Source organism: Agelaius tricolor, unplaced genomic scaffold, assembly GCF_023055355.1.
Source record: "Agelaius tricolor isolate 1412-34295 unplaced genomic scaffold, bAgeTri1.0.p SCAF_17, whole genome shotgun sequence".
Taxonomy (NCBI): Eukaryota; Metazoa; Chordata; class Aves; order Passeriformes; family Icteridae; genus Agelaius; species Agelaius tricolor.
The window spans coordinates 9,067,292-9,085,467 of NW_027269277.1; the positions used below are offsets into that span (position 1 = coordinate 9,067,292).

The 18,176-nt window shown below is 49.5% G+C and overlaps 4 protein-coding genes and 1 non-coding gene across 6 annotated transcripts; 2 read left to right on the plus strand and 3 right to left on the minus strand.

Annotated features, from left to right (window-relative positions):
• The first annotated feature begins 55 nt into the window (after positions 1-55).
• Positions 56-4,555, plus strand: SOWAHD (sosondowah ankyrin repeat domain family member D). Its single transcript, XM_071442369.1, has one exon. It carries the CDS (start codon positions 2,669-2,671, stop codon positions 3,665-3,667), a length of 999 nt encoding a protein of 332 aa, XP_071298470.1. The 5' UTR covers positions 56-2,668; the 3' UTR covers positions 3,668-4,555.
• A 3,308-nt stretch (positions 4,556-7,863) lies between these two features.
• On the minus strand, positions 7,864-9,847 carry RPL39 (ribosomal protein L39). Its single transcript, XM_071442396.1, has 3 exons — positions 9,695-9,847; positions 9,395-9,498; positions 7,864-8,168 (listed from the first exon to the last, which is right to left on the minus strand). Exons 1-3 carry the CDS (start codon positions 9,695-9,697, stop codon positions 8,120-8,122), a joined length of 156 nt encoding a protein of 51 aa, XP_071298497.1. The 5' UTR covers positions 9,698-9,847; the 3' UTR covers positions 7,864-8,119.
• On the minus strand, positions 8,285-8,412 carry LOC139597530 (small nucleolar RNA SNORA69). The gene has a single exon (XR_011681633.1). It is a non-coding gene; the product is annotated as a small nucleolar RNA SNORA69 (small nucleolar RNA).
• On the minus strand, positions 9,837-16,988 carry UPF3B (UPF3B regulator of nonsense mediated mRNA decay). Of its 2 annotated transcripts, XM_071442377.1 has the most exons (10): positions 16,736-16,982; positions 16,399-16,505; positions 16,180-16,286; positions 15,351-15,449; positions 14,916-15,026; positions 14,187-14,230; positions 13,412-13,600; positions 12,766-12,917; positions 11,762-12,074; positions 9,837-10,929 (listed from the first exon to the last, which is right to left on the minus strand). In XM_071442377.1, the coding sequence occupies exons 1-10, from the start codon at positions 16,913-16,915 to the stop codon at positions 10,783-10,785; spliced, it is 1,449 nt and encodes a 482-aa protein (XP_071298478.1). In that variant the 5' UTR covers positions 16,916-16,982; the 3' UTR covers positions 9,837-10,782. The 2 variants fall into 2 exon arrangements, with proteins under 2 accessions (XP_071298478.1, XP_071298479.1); XM_071442378.1 differs by lacking the exon at positions 11,762-12,074 and having other exon boundaries at positions 16,736-16,988.
• A 129-nt stretch (positions 16,989-17,117) lies between these two features.
• Positions 17,118-18,085, plus strand: NDUFA1 (NADH:ubiquinone oxidoreductase subunit A1). The gene is made up of 3 exons (XM_071442395.1): positions 17,118-17,426; positions 17,612-17,701; positions 17,988-18,085. The coding sequence occupies exons 1-3, from the start codon at positions 17,325-17,327 to the stop codon at positions 18,006-18,008; spliced, it is 213 nt and encodes a 70-aa protein (XP_071298496.1). The 5' UTR covers positions 17,118-17,324; the 3' UTR covers positions 18,009-18,085.
• The last annotated feature ends 91 nt before the right edge of the window (positions 18,086-18,176 follow it).

Consider the following 18,176-nt stretch of genomic DNA (forward strand, 5'->3'; position numbering starts at 1 on the left):
GCGCTGCCCGCCCCGCCCCGCCGCCTCCCCGCCCTGCTCGGCCCCACCGGTCCCGCCGGTCCCGCCGCCTCTGCCGCCGCGTTCTGTGAGGAGCGGGGCCGCCGGTCCCTCCCCGCAGCAGCCTGCGATGGTGCAGCCCGGGCTGCGGGCGGGGCGGGCGGAGGTTTGGGGCGGCGGCTGAGGGGCCAGGCGAGCGCCGAGCCCCGGCCAGGGGTCCCGAGCCCCGGCCCACCGGGCCCTCCGCCTGCCCCGCGCGCTGCCCGCTCCCAGCGCGGGGAGCTGTTCCCCGCCGCTTCCTCGGGCAGGCCCGGGGGGACCCGTCCCGTTGCCCTGCGGCCCCTTCGGTAACATGGGCCGGGGCCGAGCCGTGCAGCCCCGAGGCTGGGCTGGGGTTCGCCGTTCGGGTCCCCCAGGCTCAGCAGATAAGCTGCTGTTTCAAGCGGGATGTCCGTGCGGTTCGCACTCGCCCTGCCCCAGGTCCCAGGACGGTTCGGGTCCCGGCTGAGTGCGGCTGGGCCCGGTTCCCTCCTGTGGCACCGCCGCTCCTGCCCGGCCCCGCTCGGCCCGGCGGTGCAGCCTCAGCTCCCGGCCTGTCTGAGCACAGCTGCAGCTTCGAGGCTGTAGCTGGTGCCGCTTGGGTTTCCCTTCATTTGATGGCAGCACAAGCACCAAACGAGGCTGAGGGAGAGGAAACTCAGTCCTTCCCCAAAGTAACTTTCCTGGCCCCTGGACTCCCGAGGTTGTCACCCTGATTTTATCATGGTCAGAGCTCACCAGTGAGTCCGGTCCTTAATGCAGGCATGACCACAGTGGCCCTGAATGGGAGGCTTGCTTTGCACCATTAATGCCTTCATACCCCAAGCTCGTTATTTCCCTCCTTGTTTTCCCCGGATGCCACCCAAGTGTTTTCAACTGTTCACCAGGATCGCATGGCTGTGTGGTTCAAGTTTTCTGCCTCCCTGAGCCCACAGAAGCCACCAAAACCCAGTGACAAAATCAGGCAGCTCCAGAAAGGGAACAAGGGGGCAATTATGATTTTACCACCAGTTGTTTGGGGTTTGAGACTACGCCAACTCCCCACACATCCCAGAAAAACTGGTCCAAGTGGTTGGAAAAAGGCAAAGGCCCTCAAGGCTGACGACCAGCTCAGGGCAAGTCAGAGCAGGGCTAAAGCTTAGGGCACGCAAAGAAAAAAGCTTCAAGGGGCTGTTGTGGCTTTTAGCTGCCTGACCAGCTGCAAAACCACCTGGTGACAGTTCAGCCAGGGGTGTGTCAGAGCAGTCATGGATAAGAAACTTCTGGAGAGAAACTTCTGAGAGCTTTTGGGGCAGAAGAATTAGTCCTGATAGATAACAAAATTAGGGTACAGACTACTGGCTGCAGCTGCCAGCAACATCAGGCATGGGCTGTGCTACAAAGGGGATTATGGCAAGAGGAAGACCAAATTATCAGTGGGATGAAACAGTGGGTGGCAAGGAGCCAAACAGTGTCTCAGGCTGGGCTTCCCTTACATCAGAGAAGCCCACCAGCCACTGGGACATGGGCTCAGGGGGCAGTAACCTGGGCCTTCCTGAGCACAGCATCAAGGAGAAGCATTGCAGCCATGGGGGGCTGCTTCAGGGGGCTGTAAGGCAATTGCTTCAACCTTGGGGTGCTGCTGGGGTCAGAGGAAGTGTCCTGGGACCAGTGTCATGGATTTACACACACCAGACAATGTAACAGGGTCTGACCCTGCGAAGAATGCTGGGTTCAAGTGAATGTTTCCAATGAGTCTTTTGTTAGTTCTTTGGTTACAGCTCAGGCTGGTGCTTCCAGAGAGGAACCCCAACCCCAATTCACACCTCTCACTTATACCCCTCATTACCCAATCCACATCAATCACTAAGTTCTGGTTGGCAGTATCTTGATTTCTTGCTGGGTTTCACTGGAGCTGGGCTGGCTGCCTCCTGATGTTACCTTATTCTCCTGTGATAGTCTCCTTAGCCCTTATCATCTCCATTCTGCTCATATCTGCTGCATTCCAAGAGTTTTTTATTAGTAGCATCATTTTATCAGAAGTTTATGTCTGGTCAGCTCTTACAGCTCAAGGCTTTGGCTGCTTCAGGTGCTAATGCTGAGCCAGCAGTGTTAAACGAGAACGTTCAGGCAGGAGAACATAGTCCAGCAATTTCTGCTGTAGCGTCAGCACTGAGCTGCCCAGGACCCCCGTGCCTCTGTCCGGTCCTGCGGTTCTGCACGCTCCCTGTATTCCCTCTCCCTCCTTGTATTCCTACACTTTCCCTGTATTCCCACACACTCCCTGTATTCCCACATGTTCCCTGTATTCCTGCACGTTCCCTTTATTCCCGCACACTCCCTCTGTTCCCGCTCCTTCCTTGTATTCCCGCACGTTCCCTGTATCCGTACCCGTTCCCGCAGCCCGGAGCGCTCGCTCGGTGCCGGCTCGGGAGGGTGGCGGTCCGTGGGGGCAGAGCCGGCCGTGCTCCAGCCGTGCCTCACGGACACAGCGTGAGCGAGCAAAGGTCACCGCACCGCCCCGCCGCCGCCATGCCCCGCCGCCGTGCGGATCGGTTCCTCCTTCGCCCGGGACCGGCAGGGGAAGCGCGGGGTGAGTGCCGGGCAGCGTGAGCCGTGCCCTGCTGGGGACAGCCCTGCGAGAGGCACCGCCATGGCCCGGCAGGAGCGGGAGAAGGGCGAGGCAGAGCAGAAAGTGGCTGGCATCTCCGGGAGGTTCTCCTTCCTGGATGGCGCCCAGCCCCGAGCGGGCGGCCCGGCCCGCAGCTCCCATCTCTGGCCAGCCACGCTGGAGCATTTCCATACGCTACAGAAGACGGACACCAACAAAAGCATCAACTGGGGCAGGCACAGCCTGGGGAGCTGGGGTAGGACTTCAGGCAGGTTCTCCGTTAGCCCCAGCAGTACCCGGAGGAAGGAGCTGAAGGAAATCCTCCTGCAGAGCAACAGTCCTGGCAGCACCATGCGGTTTGCCACTGCCCAGAAGACATCCAGCAGCAGCAGTGTTCGGCTGCACCAAGAGCAGAAGCCTGAGCAGAGCCCTGATCTGCTGCCCCTTGTCCTTGACCCCCTGGAGCACGCGTGGCTGCTGACGGTGGCCGAGGGTGATGCAGACAGCATCATCAAGCTGCTGGACCTGGATCCCAGCCTGCTGACCAGGAGAGACTTTGTGACAGGCTTCACTGCTCTCCACTGGCTTGCCAAGCATGGCCACCATGAAAGCTTCATCCAGGTGATCTCCCACGCCCAGAAGAAAGGCTACCCTGTCAACATGAACATCCCCACAGCCAGCGGCGGGCTCACCCCTTTGCACCTGGCTGCCTTGCAGGGACACGAGGTGCTCATCAAGGTGCTGGTGGGAGCTTACGGGGCAGACACCACCTGCAGGGACCACAACGGGCGCAAGGCTTGGCAGTACCTGCCAGCACACACCTCCAGGGACCTGAAGGAGCTGGCAGGGGCCTTGGAGGAGGACTTGGTCCAGCTGCACTCTCACAACACCAACAACAACTGTAAGTCATCCAGAGAGGCTGGGGCAGGGCAGGACTGTGTGGACTCTGGGGCTGAGGGAAAAGCTGCCCAGCACTCCTGGGGCCTGTCGACCCTGCGAGGCTTTGTTAGACAGGCCTTTGCTTTCTTCCATGAGCGCTGAAGCTCTCCTGGCTCCATTCACCAGTAAACCCATGCTGGATAGCAGCTGGAAAAGCCTGCAGGGAGCTGAGAACTTGGCTACTCAAAATCCTGCCCAAGAGGGGGTTAAGCCATGGCACCATGGCCACCCTGGGTCTTGTGGTCTTTTGGGGCTACTCCAGTGTGTGTGTGGAGCACCATGGCCATTGGGAGCAGTACCTTGGGACAGCCCTTCCAAAAAAGCCTGTCTGCAGATGGGTTTGTGCCCTGTGCCCCTGTGGATGGGGACTCCTTGCTGCATCCCAGCATGGACATGGTTGGGGTTCACGTGTCAGCTGTGCTGTGGGGAGCTGCTCCAACACCCTGCATGCCCACAGGAGGATGCTGACCCACCATGTGTGGATCTCATGCTGCAAACGCCTTCCAGCTCCCTGTGAGATCTCCTGATCTCTGCCATAGGCACCTTCTCTGGGTTGGTGTTTGTTTATGACAGCTGATTATAAAGTGATTCTCAGTAGAGTAAGAGCTAAGGGCCCTGTTAGAAGAGTTCAGGCCAAGAGAAGCCTTTCAAACTGCAAAACCACTCACACTGGCAGCCCTTCCCTTGAGATCTCCATCCCAGGAAGACTGAAATGCTCAACCTCATTAGGAATGGGGGCCAGAGCAAAGGAGGCAGGAAGGACACAAGGGGGGCAGCATGTGGTGGCTGCTGTGGGGATTAGAGTTCAGGAACAGCTCTGGAAAGATGATTCATCCTCAAAAACTGTGGAAAAGGTATGTGAAGGCTGTGAGATTGAGATTATTTTTATTGCTACTGAAGTCATGCTCAAAAATGAAACTGATGAACATTGCTGCAGCAGTGTAACAGTGCATGTATGTCTGAGTCACTGCATTAAAAGGGCAAAGCCTCTGCTCCTGCTCACCTGTTTGTGTTTTCTTCACCAAATGAAGTTCTGCCCTGATGATTTCAACTTGCTTTTTACATTCTCAAAGGCCAGTACTGCTTCAAAATATCTTCAGAAAAACAACAGCCCCTTCCTCTTTCTCATCAGCATGAGACTATTCCTACACCCTTAAATAGCAGCTGTGTTTGAGAAATGCTTCTCAGACAGGAACTGGGGAGTTTCTGTTCCCCAGGGCAGCCCTTGCAGGGACAACTCCTTTAGGGGGGCAGTTGTGGTTTTCTTTCTTTCCAGCTGCCTTTCAGGGGGCCTGCAGGGGTGACTGAGGGACTCAAGGTGATCTGGCCTGGCTACACAGGTGCATTTGCATCTTGATGCAGAAAGATACACAAAGACACACAGGTGACTTCCTCTGGGGAACTGGAGCTGGGGGGGTTTCACAGATCCTGAGTAAACTCCAGTTATATTCAGACTGCTTGGACACCAAACCAACCCAGTCCTCAGTAATGACATGTGGAAGAGCAACCTCCACATGAATGAACAGGGATCCAGTGACTGGATAATGCCCAGTCCAGGTGCCTGGGTGGATATATAGATGTGTCTGGATGTCTTAACCCCTGAGGTCAGCAGCAGATACATACAAAACACACTAGAACTAGATTTAATGCCTAATCTACTACAGTCTTGTAATGCTTTAGCTCTAATAGATTGAAGATGTTGACAATGCAGCTCCTTCTGAACTGCTGTGGCCACGTCCATGCCATGGGAGAGCAGGCTGGCTTCTCACAAGTGTGCTCATGCCAGCACAAACTCCATGAACAGCACTGGTGTCAAGCTCTGGTAACCGAAGTGCCATTGATAAGACAGACAGGACTGACAAAATATTTTTTTACCTATTAGTCTTCTGTTACCCTTTTACAGCTGTCAGGGAAGGGGCACAGGATGGCTCTTACCTCCTCCTCTGAGTAAGACACAGAGTAAACAGTGGAATTGAAAATTTCCTTGAAGGAGCCATTTCCTTGGCAATAGTACCTGTGGCTTAGTCATGCTCCACCCAGAAACATGGACTTAAATGTTCCATTTGAAAGTAAAATTTTGCTGACAAATGCTGCACCTAAATACCACAAAATGATTTTCAGTTATTACCTCCTCTTGAGAGATAACCAAAACCCTCTAAAGACAGCTTGTGCCCTCATCTTTTGGTCATGGGTTTGACCCAGTATTCTGTGCTGAGACATATTAGGTGGGGACTTCAGAGCAAGACCAGAACTCTGCTTCTCTAGATGTATTACAACATCCTCACCATGTCACCCCCTGCCCTGGGTGGGTCCCTTTCCACTGAGAAAAAAAAAAAAAAGATTTCCTTCCAGTGACCCACCCCTTTGTCTCGCTCGGTTCATTTTCATACCTGCAGCTGATTTGGATACAGAGACATGTTTAGAAAAATATTCTTCAAGTATACAATCAGCTCCAACTTTGCTTTTCACTCAGAAAACAAAACATGTCCACAAAAATCAATGGATTAAATAGCCAAATATTTTTTCTTTAAAGCTTCTGTTGATGTCTCAGTTATCATATGTTAGCTCAGTTCTGCAGAGATTCTTGATCCCCTCTCACAGGGAGGAGAGGGCAAAGAGAGCTGCCACAGACAACAGAAAACATTCAGACCCAGAGATATTTGTTTGGTTAGGGTTCTGCAGAGGATTGACTTTAACCTAACTTTAATTTGTACTCAATTTACTTTGTGCTATCCCTTAATGTCCAGCTTGAAAAGCAGATTCAGTCATATAGGGAAAATAATACAAGGAGTTATTTTCCAAAAGTTCCTTAATAGAAGCTACTTCCACCTAATAAAAATATTAGTCATGATAGTAATAGGGAGACTTTCTAATAAAAAGTAATAAATTGTCCAATCTGTTGCTCAGGAAAGTTTTCCCACAAATGCCATGGAAAAAACTGTCTCTTTCCATTCTCAAGTCCATAAAATTGCTGTTTTCCTCCTCAGCCAGATCCCCATAGACACAATTACAGAGAAACTCTATGAGCAGCTTTGCCTGCCAGCAATGATGTGGAGAGGCTGGAGGAGGTAAGCTGGATGCCAAGGCAGAACTCCAGTTCTCAGCAGTGCTGTTATTTCCTGAACACTCACTTCAAAAAGAGTGCAGAAAAGCTTTAAAAATCATTGAGGTCAGAGTGGCTGCAGCACATGAGCCTCTGTTCAAACACCTCTGGCACTGCTGTTTGCTGCTTTCCTGCTGCAGTGACTTACTGCTTCCCCCTGATGATGGAGTCCAGACTCTTTCCAGACAGGATATGGAGCTAGAGGATACCTCTGAAGTATCTTGAAGCTGGTAAAAATCCCAGCCTTGCTCACCCTGACTTACAGAACCCTGCAGTACACCTTAGGAAGGAGGCACCTCATGACCCCTGAGTGAGATGTGTATTTCTGAGCATTTACCTCTTTGGCACATGCTGTACTAGAATTATTTTCTCAAGATTGCAATACAAAGGAGATAAATCTATTTCCCTTCAGTGTGAAAAGCAGCAACCCAGAAGGTATGGCAGCCTGAGGCTTCCTCAGGAAGCTGCCTCTCAGGACAGACCCACGAGCTGAGGCTGAAGCTGGGAATGAAGCAGCACCTTGGCAGCCCTCAGTGTGAGGATGGCTTGGCCACAGCCCAGGACAGGCTCACAGCAGCAGGGATTTCCTGCTGACCAGAGCTGCCACCCCAGCTCAGAGCAGTGAACAGAGAACTGGGTGCAGAGCCACAGCTCCTCCTCCACTCCCCTGCAGTAAATTGGTTTCACAGGCCCCAGCAGAGAATACCAGCACAGGGGAGCTGGAGTGCCAGAGACCAGAGACCCTTAATCCCCTTTTTCCTCTCCCCTTTTTTAAATAGCTGCAAACTCTCCTTTTGAACCCCATCTTAAATTTCTACCTGTCTGCTGAGAATGTTTTATACTAAGTTGCACCTTGGTGTAGTTGGTTGGTGCTGATTTATCAAACCAACACAGACTCCTCAGCAAAACTCATGTTAATATTATATAATTAATAATATATTATATACACAGACATGCACTGCACTCTACAGTACTGCATTTTGTAAGAGATTTTCTTCAGGTCTGATTTTGACTTTTTTTTTAATTGGTGCTTTGCTCCTGAAGGTTTACAGTCAGTGAAAAGGAAGACAGAGCCTACTCTACCTAAAAAGAGCTGCCAAGGTTCCTCATATTAAGTGAGAACATAACTAACATTACCATTAATTTGATTGCTACAATCCCACCACATACATATGAAATAATTTCCAAACCCAAAGTCATTCAGGTCCATATTTATTAGTAAGCCTGTACAGTGCCAATGCTCACGGTGATGCCTGAAAGAACACTAATAGAACACAGTCTCCATGTTTCAGATACAAAGATTTTCCCAGTTAACATCAACATCCCAGACCAGCTTATAAAAACCCCACACTGGGGAGTGCACTCCAGCACCACAGAAGGAATGACTTGAGGCTGTTATGGATCTGACACAGAAAGACCAATGTTCATTAGAGCTCCTGGGACAGTCTCTCTTACAAGCCCAGTTTGGTCCTCCTCCAGTGTCTCCTTTTGGAGTTGTACCTAAGACAAAAGCAGAGTGAATTAGCAAAGTGCACACACACATTTGTTAAACATGAAAGCAGAACAGCACATGGAAGAAGTCTCTTCCATGAAAGCACACTAATTTGTGAGCATGTACTTGTCCATGTTAAGAACAAATGCTTTCACCAGGGTGTGGGTGAAAGCACAGTGTTAACAGAGTTGCTCTCAGCAGGAAAATGGCAGCACTCCCACAGCAGGAAGCACTGCAATTGCAGCCTGCTTTAACACAAAGCTTGGACAGAACCCATGGCCCAGCTACTCAAGCCAGGAAACCAAGATCTGTGATTTTTTCCTATGGTCAAGTATTTCAGAGTACTGTGATTCAGCTGAAAGAGAACCCAGCTGTAACCTGGCACACAAGGATCCAACTGAGTGCACACACCATTGATCCCACCTTAGAAACAAGCTGGGAGCAGCTACAGGAACAGAACCCAGCAATGCTGTGCTGGGCCACTGCCTGAGCCAGCCAGTGCTGCTGCTGCTCTCCTCACTACTTAGGACAAAGAGAGAAAGAGAAGAGGGAATTCTGTTGCCTTAAGAAGCCCAGACGAAGGAGTGTATGAAATAAAAAACTATGCTGCAAGTTTTCAACCAGAGGGCTTGGACAGGCACGACCATGTGCATGGCCCATGTGCCCCCAGTGTGTCAGAGCACTCAGCGTTTTCCTAAGCACAATGCTCGAGAACAAACACAAGAGGAAAGCAAGGAACTATGACAAATTAATTCTACAGTCAGGTGCCAGCATTTCATACTATCAATCTAACTTCCCATAAATCCAACAAGTCCTTTGCTTCCTTTGCTCCCTGAACTCCAGAGCATCCATGCTCGGGAACCATTCCTTGAAAATGCAGGAGCCCAAAGAGGCAGCTATGAGAGAAGACAGGTATTGGGAAGGGGAACGTCAGGAACAGAGAAGCTACCAGAGAACAAAATCTGGAATAAATCATCCACACGTACAGTTCAGGTTTTCACTTTACGTGTACTACTGCTGAACGTCTGTGGGCATTTGCAGAGAACTGGCGCAAAACCACTACAGAAAAAAATGGCACGGAAGCCTCGGCTTCCCTACCATCCCTGCCCGGCCCTCCCGGGCACAAACCGCGCCTTGGCGGCACAAACGCCAGCAGCTCCCGCCCTCAGCCCGGCCCGCCCGGCTCAGCCTGCGCGGCCGCAGCTCCTCAGGAAGCCCCGGCCGAGCTCCTCACCTGATCTTGTTGCCGGTTTTCATGCGAATCCACTGCGGGATGGGCCTGTTCTGCTTCTGCTTCTTGGCGAGGAAGCGTTTGATCTTGAATGTCTTGTGCGACGACTGCAAGAGAGCGCAGCGGTCAGTGCCTCACCCAGCCCGGCACAGCCGCCAGGCCTCGGCCAGCCGGGAACGCCGCCCCCGGCTCCCTCCCGCTCCCTCCACCCCGCCGCCCGCCCGCGGGACCCCCGAGCACGGCGGCCTCAGGGAGAGGGCTCGGGGCGCGGCGGGAGGGCGCGGATGGCTGCGGATGTCTCACCATGGCGCGGAGCGGCGCGGCGTCCCGGCGATGGCGGCGTCCGAGGAGGCGGAAAGGGCGGAGCGGCGGCGGCGGCGGCGCGGGCGCAGCGCCCCCTGCCGGTCCGGCGGCCCCGCACGCACAGAGGGACGGCGGCGGCCCAGCGAGTTTGTGCGAGTTTATTTGGGTTTAGTACAAAAAACAGCTATGGCTAAAATTCGCTAGCTTGGGAGGACCTGCTACTGGCGAAGTCTCGTTCTGGACTGTAAAACAATACTTCAAGTTATGAGGGAAGAGGAAGCAGTTCCGAGAGGGCAGGAGTTCAGAAACATTTCAGACTTGAGTCAAGGGAAGATGCTGGAAAAGAACAGGATGCCCAAACCAGCTACATTTGATGAAAAATAAGCATTTCAATGTAGGGAGACTTTACATGAGAATTTATCAAGTCATATTCAACTATTAAGCCAGCTTATTCATACACTCCAACTTAAGTTACTTTATCCAGAGAACCACTGAAGAGGACGGTCTCTCCCTCCCTAACATGGTTACTGCACTGCCAGATGTTCTGCTCCTTGTGTGCCAAAAGGCTCCTATCCACTGGTACCTCAACAGCCCCAGCCTGTGTATGTGTCTCAGTGCCAGACTGACACACTTCAGCTTTCACTGCCTCACGCAGGAGCACCACAGAACACAGCAACACCTGTGTTAACTCCAGGCAACTCCAAGCTTGCTCTGCTTCAGTGCATCCAACACTGGCTCTAATTGCCTTAGAGTAGAGCTCTGGCTTTTGATCCAGGTGTCATTCCCTCCTGACCACAACTGATTTATTATCAAACTTAAGGCCATAAAGTCTTTCTATTTCGCAAGGATTCTCTTCTCTGCTGTAGTTAGATGCTGGGAAAATAAGTTCAAATAACTGAAAATATTACAATGAGAACACATTTCAAATTTGGAATCTACAACTGAGTTTCTTTAACCAGAAACATCCAACAGCACAATGCCCCCTTGTCTTCCTTTGTTCCTTGTTCGCTCCGAAGGCACTTCTGGATTGCGTAGTACATGCTCTTTGGCTGCACAGACAGTCAGAACACATAAGGCTGGCACGTCAGTCACTCCTCTTCCTTCGTGTGACTGCTCTCACCCTCTTGTTTCTTATCCACTCCCTGATCTGGGGGCTTTGCAGCACTGTCTTCATACTGACACAATCTGCTCCGGCTTCGGGCCCCGGGCTGGTACAGCTGCATTGCTGGGCGATCCTGAAATAAATCAAAACTATTTAGATTCTTTCATAACTCCCTGCTCTCAGGGTTATTATGGCATCATTTCTATGGTATTAGAAATGGCTCAAATTCAAACTTTTCAGGCTAAGTTTAATTATTCCACAGTGGTGGCAAAGTAACTTCAATTGTCCCAAATCAAGGTTGTCTCTGTTGAAAAGCAACGTCCCTGTTCAAACCACAATGAACACTGCTCAGAGTTGAGGTTATTTGTAACGAGTTTCCTGTTGAGTTCAGTTAACATCCTCTCAGAAGAGAGGCCAACTTCGAAGTTTCAAAACCTTGAATTTCATTTGTACCTGACAATGTCTTAAGTGATACAGAAAACAAGCACAGAGATACTGCAAAAACAGATTTTGTAGAGTACATAAAATTACACTCAAGACATTATTTCCTGAACCTAGAGCACATGTCATATTCTGCAAGTTGCAGTTTCCTATTTTAAGGAACCTGTTCAATCACACTCCCACTCTGAGATGCATTTTCAGGCATCATAAGATCAGCAGACACAAACAGATTACTGATACTCTACCAACACCTTAAAGACACAGCCTACGGCACAAGTCAGCAAATAAAAAGGGATCAGTGTCTTACAATTTAACCCATGTTTTCTTGGATTAGTTCTTACACAGTGACAAGAAATACCACTGTTAAGCAAATTTTAGTGCACATTTCTAGCAATGGCAGAGTTTGCTGCAGAACAGGGAGAAGTTTCAACAGAGAAACCACATGGTTCTTTCCTTGAAGTGCTTTTATCCTAAAAACCACAGATCCCTATGAATCAACACATGAATTTAAAGAAATCCAGCACCTTGTTTCTGATACGATCCCTCTTAATTGTATCCTCTTTTTTATCATCTTTGGTTACTTTCTCAGATTTGTCCGTGCTGCTGGTAAAGTCTGTAAGATCACTTTTCTTTCCCTTTTCTCTGAGTAAGTCTCTCTCCTTTTTCACCTCTTCCTCTTTTCTTCTAAAAACCTTCTCTTTCTCATAGCGCTCTTTCTGCCTCCGACGCTCCTCTTCTTGGCGCCTCAGTTTCTCTCTCTGTGCTCTCTCATATTCTCTGTCTCTGTCAAAATCTCTATCTCGGTCCCTGTAGTCCTTTACACACTCATCTTCCGATCTGTATGAAAACAAAACTGAAAATTAAGCTCAAAAGATTCATCAAACAGAGTTGGGAGATCAATGTAATAGTGGTGTAAATGTGCAATAGGAAGATGACACACTGGCAGGTACTAGGGAGCTCTTGGGAGGCTGTGATAGCCCAAGTCATGCATGACAGCCAGAGAGGACACTGACCACTAGAGCTTCCCAGCCTAATCTCTTCTAGCTTTGAAAAAACATCTGAATTTGTCTGTCTTATCTGTATTTCTCACATGGCAGAACTGAACCTCAAACAGATCATGGAGCTGTTGAGAATTACACTTTCCACTTTGACTTTTTACAAGACTTAGAGGAACTGGTAACTGGAGAACACTTCTCCTCTTGCCATGGTTATAATAATTATCTCATTGCAAGGACAGTGCTCACAGCCTGCTGCATTCACCTACATATGGGCTTCCTTAGTGGAGTTCCTATAATGAGTTGTAAAAATATTGAAATCTGTCCACTAATGAAGAATTTCCAGGTAATTCACAGAGCTTTCTGTAATCATGGGGATGTGCACTGGCACAGCGAACACAGCTCATGCCTTATATGAGAAAAAGCATTTGAAAGGAATTTCAAAACATGGTCATGGCAGAGCAGCCTAAGCCTCAGTACAATCAGGAAACAAGTTATAGATACATATATATTTATAGCAAGTACTAGAATACTTTTTTGCCTTCTCTTCTTTTGTCTCCCCATCAGATCGTTTGGCAGATGCACTACTCGCATTTTTTTCCTCCCTCAGAGTCTCTCTTTCCAGTTTCTTGGATTTTTCTTTTCTCTCCAAGTCTTTTTCATCTTTTTCAGGCTTCTTAAGTAGCTACAAAGAAAACAGAAGTCTCAACTAAAAAGCTCACTCTAACACATATTGTCTGGCACAACACCGAAATTGCATCAAAGGAACCACAGGCCAGTAAGAAGTAAACATTAAAGAAATATTACTGCAAATCACAGTATTTCTAAAAGCTGGAGTGTATGAGTAAGCATTATTCACACAGCAGACTAAGATTTTTCTCCTAAACCAGGCTGTTTTAGAAAGCTTAAAAATAGTCTCCATTCCATAGTGAATTCACAATCCTGTTTACCGCAGCATGTACAACAGTCACATGACAAAAACTTTAAATATTACTATGAAACATTACAGCATGTAAACCTTTACAATGCCTATTACTGAATATTACAAAAAATTGGTCATTTACTAACACCAAACTCATATGATTCTTCACACAATACCCAAAGTACATTTTGAGACTGATATACAAATAATAGGGGAAAAGGGAGTGTAACAGTTTATAATAAAGAACTGTTCTAGACCTTAATCTTTGGTTCTTCTTTTGATCTGTCTCTTTCTTTTTCTGGACATCTGTCTACTTTCTTCAATTTTTCTGCTTCTTTTCTCTTCCTTCTCTCCTCTTCTTTCCATTTTCTTCTTTCTTCTTCTCTTTGTCTTTTTCTTTCTAATTCTCTCCTCCTCCTCTCCTCTCTTTTTTCTTCTCTCAGTCTCTGTGTATGCAAAAACAAAGAGAAAGTGTCTCTCCACAGAAGAAAACATCTCTTTAAGCCATCAAACAACTCACCTCAAAGCTGCCTCTATTATAAAAGGAAAAAAAAAAAAGTCCTGTCATCTCTGTTGCTGCTGTGAACCTGAACATGTTGCAGCAGTATTTTTTTTTACTCATAAGCCTTAATTTGTACTTAATTTGTCTTAAAAAACTCAAATACATCAGTGGCCTCAAACTTTATCATTCCAACTTTAATTAAATCTGCCCCACCTCTGCTTTTCTCCATTGCTAAAAGTTAAAATAACATCAGGAGAAGGATCACTTACAAGGACCTCAGCCATACTGCACTAAAAATGGAAGCTCTACAATGAATCTGTTTTGTCAGTGCAAAAAGAGGTATTTTGCTGTGAGCAGAATGTATCCAAAGCACCATCATTTCAACATTCTACTCCTTTAAAATATATGAACCAGAAGTTGACAAGTCAGGTCAAAAGCTCCTTCTTCAGAAAGAAGGGCAGAAATGTATCAGCATACAATGACCAAACTGTACTTGCAAACAACAAGAAAATTCTGGAGGTAAGTCTTACCTGTTTATTTTTCAAGAAGTTCAATAAAGGAGTAGTCTTTTTAGCTGGAGAATAGATAAAACAAATGTAAATATCTTGCCTTATCCAATACTGTAATACCTACAACAGAGCTCTGTATAAAGTGACAGAGCCTTACACATCCCCCTGCCTGTCATATACATTTCCCTTCTCTCATATACAGCAACACAGCAGTGAAAAAAGTATTCCAAACCTATCTCCAAACAGTGGCAACTATTAGGATTCTATAAACTTCTTTAGGATACTAACAGGATTTTCCTTACACCTCTCTCTACATTCAGTCTGCATTAGGCTTTTCCCAGACACTCTCATTTTTAAACAGATCCCTGTAAGACACTTAAAGCAACCTGGCCATTTTTAGTGGTATTTTACCCAACCACACTATCTCAACTTGTGCCTGCATGGAACATCATGATCACAGCACTGTGCATTAAACACCATCTCACTGAAATGCAGCCACTCCACAGCCTGCTCTGGCTAACATACATCTGCAACAGGAAGGAACTTTGTCATCTAAAACCTATGCCTACAGAAGAATTTAGAGCATTGGAACAAAACAAAACACAGAATAATATTAGCCTAAATGTTTAACAAATAGTAAGCAGGCACACAAAAGAATTCAGTCTCCTCCAGGCTGAGCTTCAAATTACAAAACACGTTTGTTTCTTTGTGACCTAGGAAAATGTAACTATAGTACATAGATTTCCATACCTATTAGCTCTTTGTTTCTTGCCTCTATTTCCTCCAACAAAGTTTCAGGAGTGGAGGTTAATTTTTCATCATCTGCACTGTAACTTTCCAAAAACTTCTTGTATTCTGGATCTACACAGAAGAGAAGGGAAAAAGGGGGGGGAAGAAGTGATACTGTAGCATGAAAAGTATTTACATCATGCACTGCTCAGTTACATTTACTTCAGCTGGGTTGTTTATATGCCACCTTTTCACAAGTTAGCAGCTCAAATGAGCTGCTGTTTGTCTGGGACAATCATATTTAATAGATTTCTAGCTGACAAAGCAGTGCTCATAAACTTCACATATAATTAAGCAAACATCCTATTGGTGGAACTATAGTGTCATAATAAAAACATTACATTCAAATGAGTTTCAAGTCTACACATGCAAAAACAAACTAGTTTGCTGTTATACCATCTTCAATAGTTCCAGTTTTGGCATCCTTTTTCTTACTCTTCTTTTTTGCAGCTTTTTGGAAAGGTGCAAACTCAACTATGGCAGCATATTCCTGACCTGTTGAGAGAAAAAAATACATTAAAATAAAGATGAAACAGATATAAAATAGATTATATTGTCCATATCTAAAGCAGAAAGGTGAGTCTCACAAGAAATATGCAATACTAGAAGAGACTACTTACACAGCATAAAAACATTATTGTATTTAGAAAACCATTTAATAAAAAAATAAACCACTCTACAGACAGCAGAATTCATTACCTTAACACTGTCACTATACTAATAAACCAGCAAACTCACAGGCTGACAAGAAGGACATACTAGATTTAAGACTGCCCATGACTGTCAGTTCCACCACCTCAGCAGCACTACACCATGTAATGGCCTCATCCTACAGACTCTGCATTCACTGTGCAAGAAAGAATATTTTAAGCTAATACAACTGAGGCAAATCTCAATTTTTGACAAAATATCGCAGAATGCAACACAAGACAAGCAGGCTTTAAAGCTTTATCTTCTGACAAGAACACTACATTTATGGCTGCACGAATCCAGCTGGGTATGGCAAACACAGTGTGCTGTGACACTACAAACCAGCTCATTTAAAGGACTTAAATGTTATCAGATCTACGTATGTACGTATTTCTAGAGGCATTGGAACTGGTTTTGAGGCACTAAACACAAACAAGTCCGACGTGGCTGCTCACACACACACCTCCAAAGCTCAGGCAGCACACGGCACAGACAGCAGGGAAGCAGCAACATCCATCGAGTGCCGTTCACTTACCTTTGTGATCGACAAAAACGTAGCCGTCGAAGCGATCCCTGAAGAGGACTATGTCTTCCTGGTTCTTGAAGTTGATGTAGGCTCTGGAGAACATGTGCGGGTACAAGCTGCAGAGACACAAACCGAGAGCGCTGCGCTGACGAGGCGGCGGCGCCACTGGGGCCCGGCTGGCGGTAGCGGCGGCTCCCGGGAGCGCCCGGACTGGGCAGGCGGCCGTACCTGGAGTCGTTCGCGAAGAACTCGAAGTAGTCGTGCTCGGGCAGAGGCTGCAGGTGCTCCTCCAGCTGCTCCTTCGTCAGGCTGGGCGGCAGCCGGCGGATCACCACCTGCGGCACGGCAGGACCGGCGCTCAGGGCGGCGGCAGCGCCGGGGACGAGTCATTACCGCGCCTCCCCCGACACGTCCCGTCCCAGGCGGCCCCCGCAAGCGGCCCGTTAGCGGGGGAAGGTCCCGTTACAGAGGGGGAGCCCTGTTACCGGAGGGAGGAGGGGCCCGTTACAGACGGTGAGCCCCGTTACCGGGGAGGGCGCCGTGCCCGGCGGCGCGCAGGCCCCACCTTGCTGAGCGTCTCCTTCTTGTCCTTGGGTCGCTCCAGGCGATCGAGCTCGGCGGCGCCGGTTCTGCCGTCCGTGCCGGCGGCGGGGCCCGAGCCCGGTCCCGCGGGCAGCAGAACGCCCGGCCCGGCGGAGGCTCCGCGCCGCTCCTTGGGCCTGGCGTTCTCCTTGTCCTCCTTCATCCCGATCCCGATCCCGATCCTGACTCCGGCCCGGGCTGCGCCGCGCGCACCCAATCACCGCCGCCTCTCGCGAGACTGCGCCTTAAAGGTGCCGCTGCCTCTGCCGGACTACCACTCCCAGAGTGCACTGCGCCCGCCACCCCTGGTCCCCGGCGGGGTCAGCGGCCGCGACCGGCACCGAGAGCGCTATCGGGCGAACCGGGACACGGACACGGCCTCACTTCCTGCCAGGGACTGTTCCCCGGCAGCGCCGTCCCTCCCGCTGCCCGCTCGGGCCCGCTAGGCTGTGAGGGGGCGCGGGGCAGGCCGGGAAGGGCGCGGGGCAGGCCGGGAGTGCCCCGGCACTCGGCGCAGGGGCAGCGACAGCGACAGCGACACCGACACCGACACCGACACCAGCACCGGCGGGATGTGGTACGAGATCCTGCCCGGCATGGCCATCATGGGCGTCTGCCTCAGCATCCCCGGCATGGCCACCATCTTCATGCACCGCTTGTGTAACGGCGGCAAGGTCAGCGCAGGGCGGGGCGGCAGGTCCCGGGATCCGGGACCCTGAGGCTCCGCTTCCCCAGCGGAGCCGCCCTGATCCCCCAGTCCCTGCATCCCTGTGGGGTCCCTTCCTCCCGGGGCTCCCCTTACCCCGCCTTCCCTCGGGAGTCCCTGCCCGACCCTTAACGGGCAGTTCTGTGCCTGCAGGAGAAGAGGATCGCCCGCTATCCCTACGAGTGGACGCTGCTGGAAAGGGACCGGCGGCTGTCGGGTGTCAACAAACACTACGTGTCCAAGGCAGGTTTGGGGGCGCTGGGCAGGTACCACGGGGGAAGCGGGACCCAGGGCTGCTCCCCCATCCCCGAGCTCTGGCATGGCCGCTGAGGTGGGCACTGGTCGCTCTTGTCAGATCTCACTCGGTGCCTGCAGCTGGCCTGCCTCTGGGGATGTGCATTTTCATTTTGTTCTAATTAAGACCTGGGTAATTAAATATAGTTTGAAAATCTGCATTTTCAGGTATGCCCTATTGCACACTAGTGGAAAGAATGACACAAATATGTAGCTGTTATTTTTTCTTTTTCAGGGTCTGGAGAACATAAACTAAAGGTGTCAACGCTGTGAAAAATTCATCTGTCTATAGAAAATGATTTAACTCTTAAATAAAGCTATACATGTGTTCAACCCTTGTATTTGTGTTGCTGTGGTGGGGTGACCCTTGCTGGACACCAGGTGCCCACCAAAGCCACTCTGTCGGTCCTGTCAGCTTGACAGG

Bases quoted from the DNA above. Each gene is read 5' to 3' on its own strand.
- UPF3B (XM_071442377.1), bottom strand. From the start codon at position 16,915: ATGAAGGAGGACAAGGAGAACGCCAGGCCCAAGGAGCGGCGCGGAGCC. The intron at 14,231-14,915 runs GTATGGAAATCT...TCTATTCTCCAG, and splicing joins AAGAAACAAAGAGCTAATAG to CTAAAAAGACTACTCCTTTA. The intron at 10,930-11,761 runs GTGCTGGATTTC...GATTTATTTCAG, and splicing joins GGGATCGTATCAGAAACAAG to GATCGCCCAGCAATGCAGCT.
- SOWAHD (XM_071442369.1), top strand. From the start codon at position 2,669: ATGGCCCGGCAGGAGCGGGAGAAGGGCGAGGCAGAGCAGAAAGTGGCT.
- RPL39 (XM_071442396.1), bottom strand. The intron at 8,169-9,394 runs GTGAGGAGCTCG...CTTTTGTCTTAG, and splicing joins AAAACCGGCAACAAGATCAG to GTACAACTCCAAAAGGAGAC.
- NDUFA1 (XM_071442395.1), top strand. From the start codon at position 17,325: ATGTGGTACGAGATCCTGCCCGGCATGGCCATCATGGGCGTCTGCCTC. The intron at 17,427-17,611 runs GTCAGCGCAGGG...CTGTGCCTGCAG, and splicing joins GCTTGTGTAACGGCGGCAAG to GAGAAGAGGATCGCCCGCTA. The intron at 17,702-17,987 runs GCAGGTTTGGGG...TTTCTTTTTCAG, and splicing joins ACAAACACTACGTGTCCAAG to GGTCTGGAGAACATAAACTA.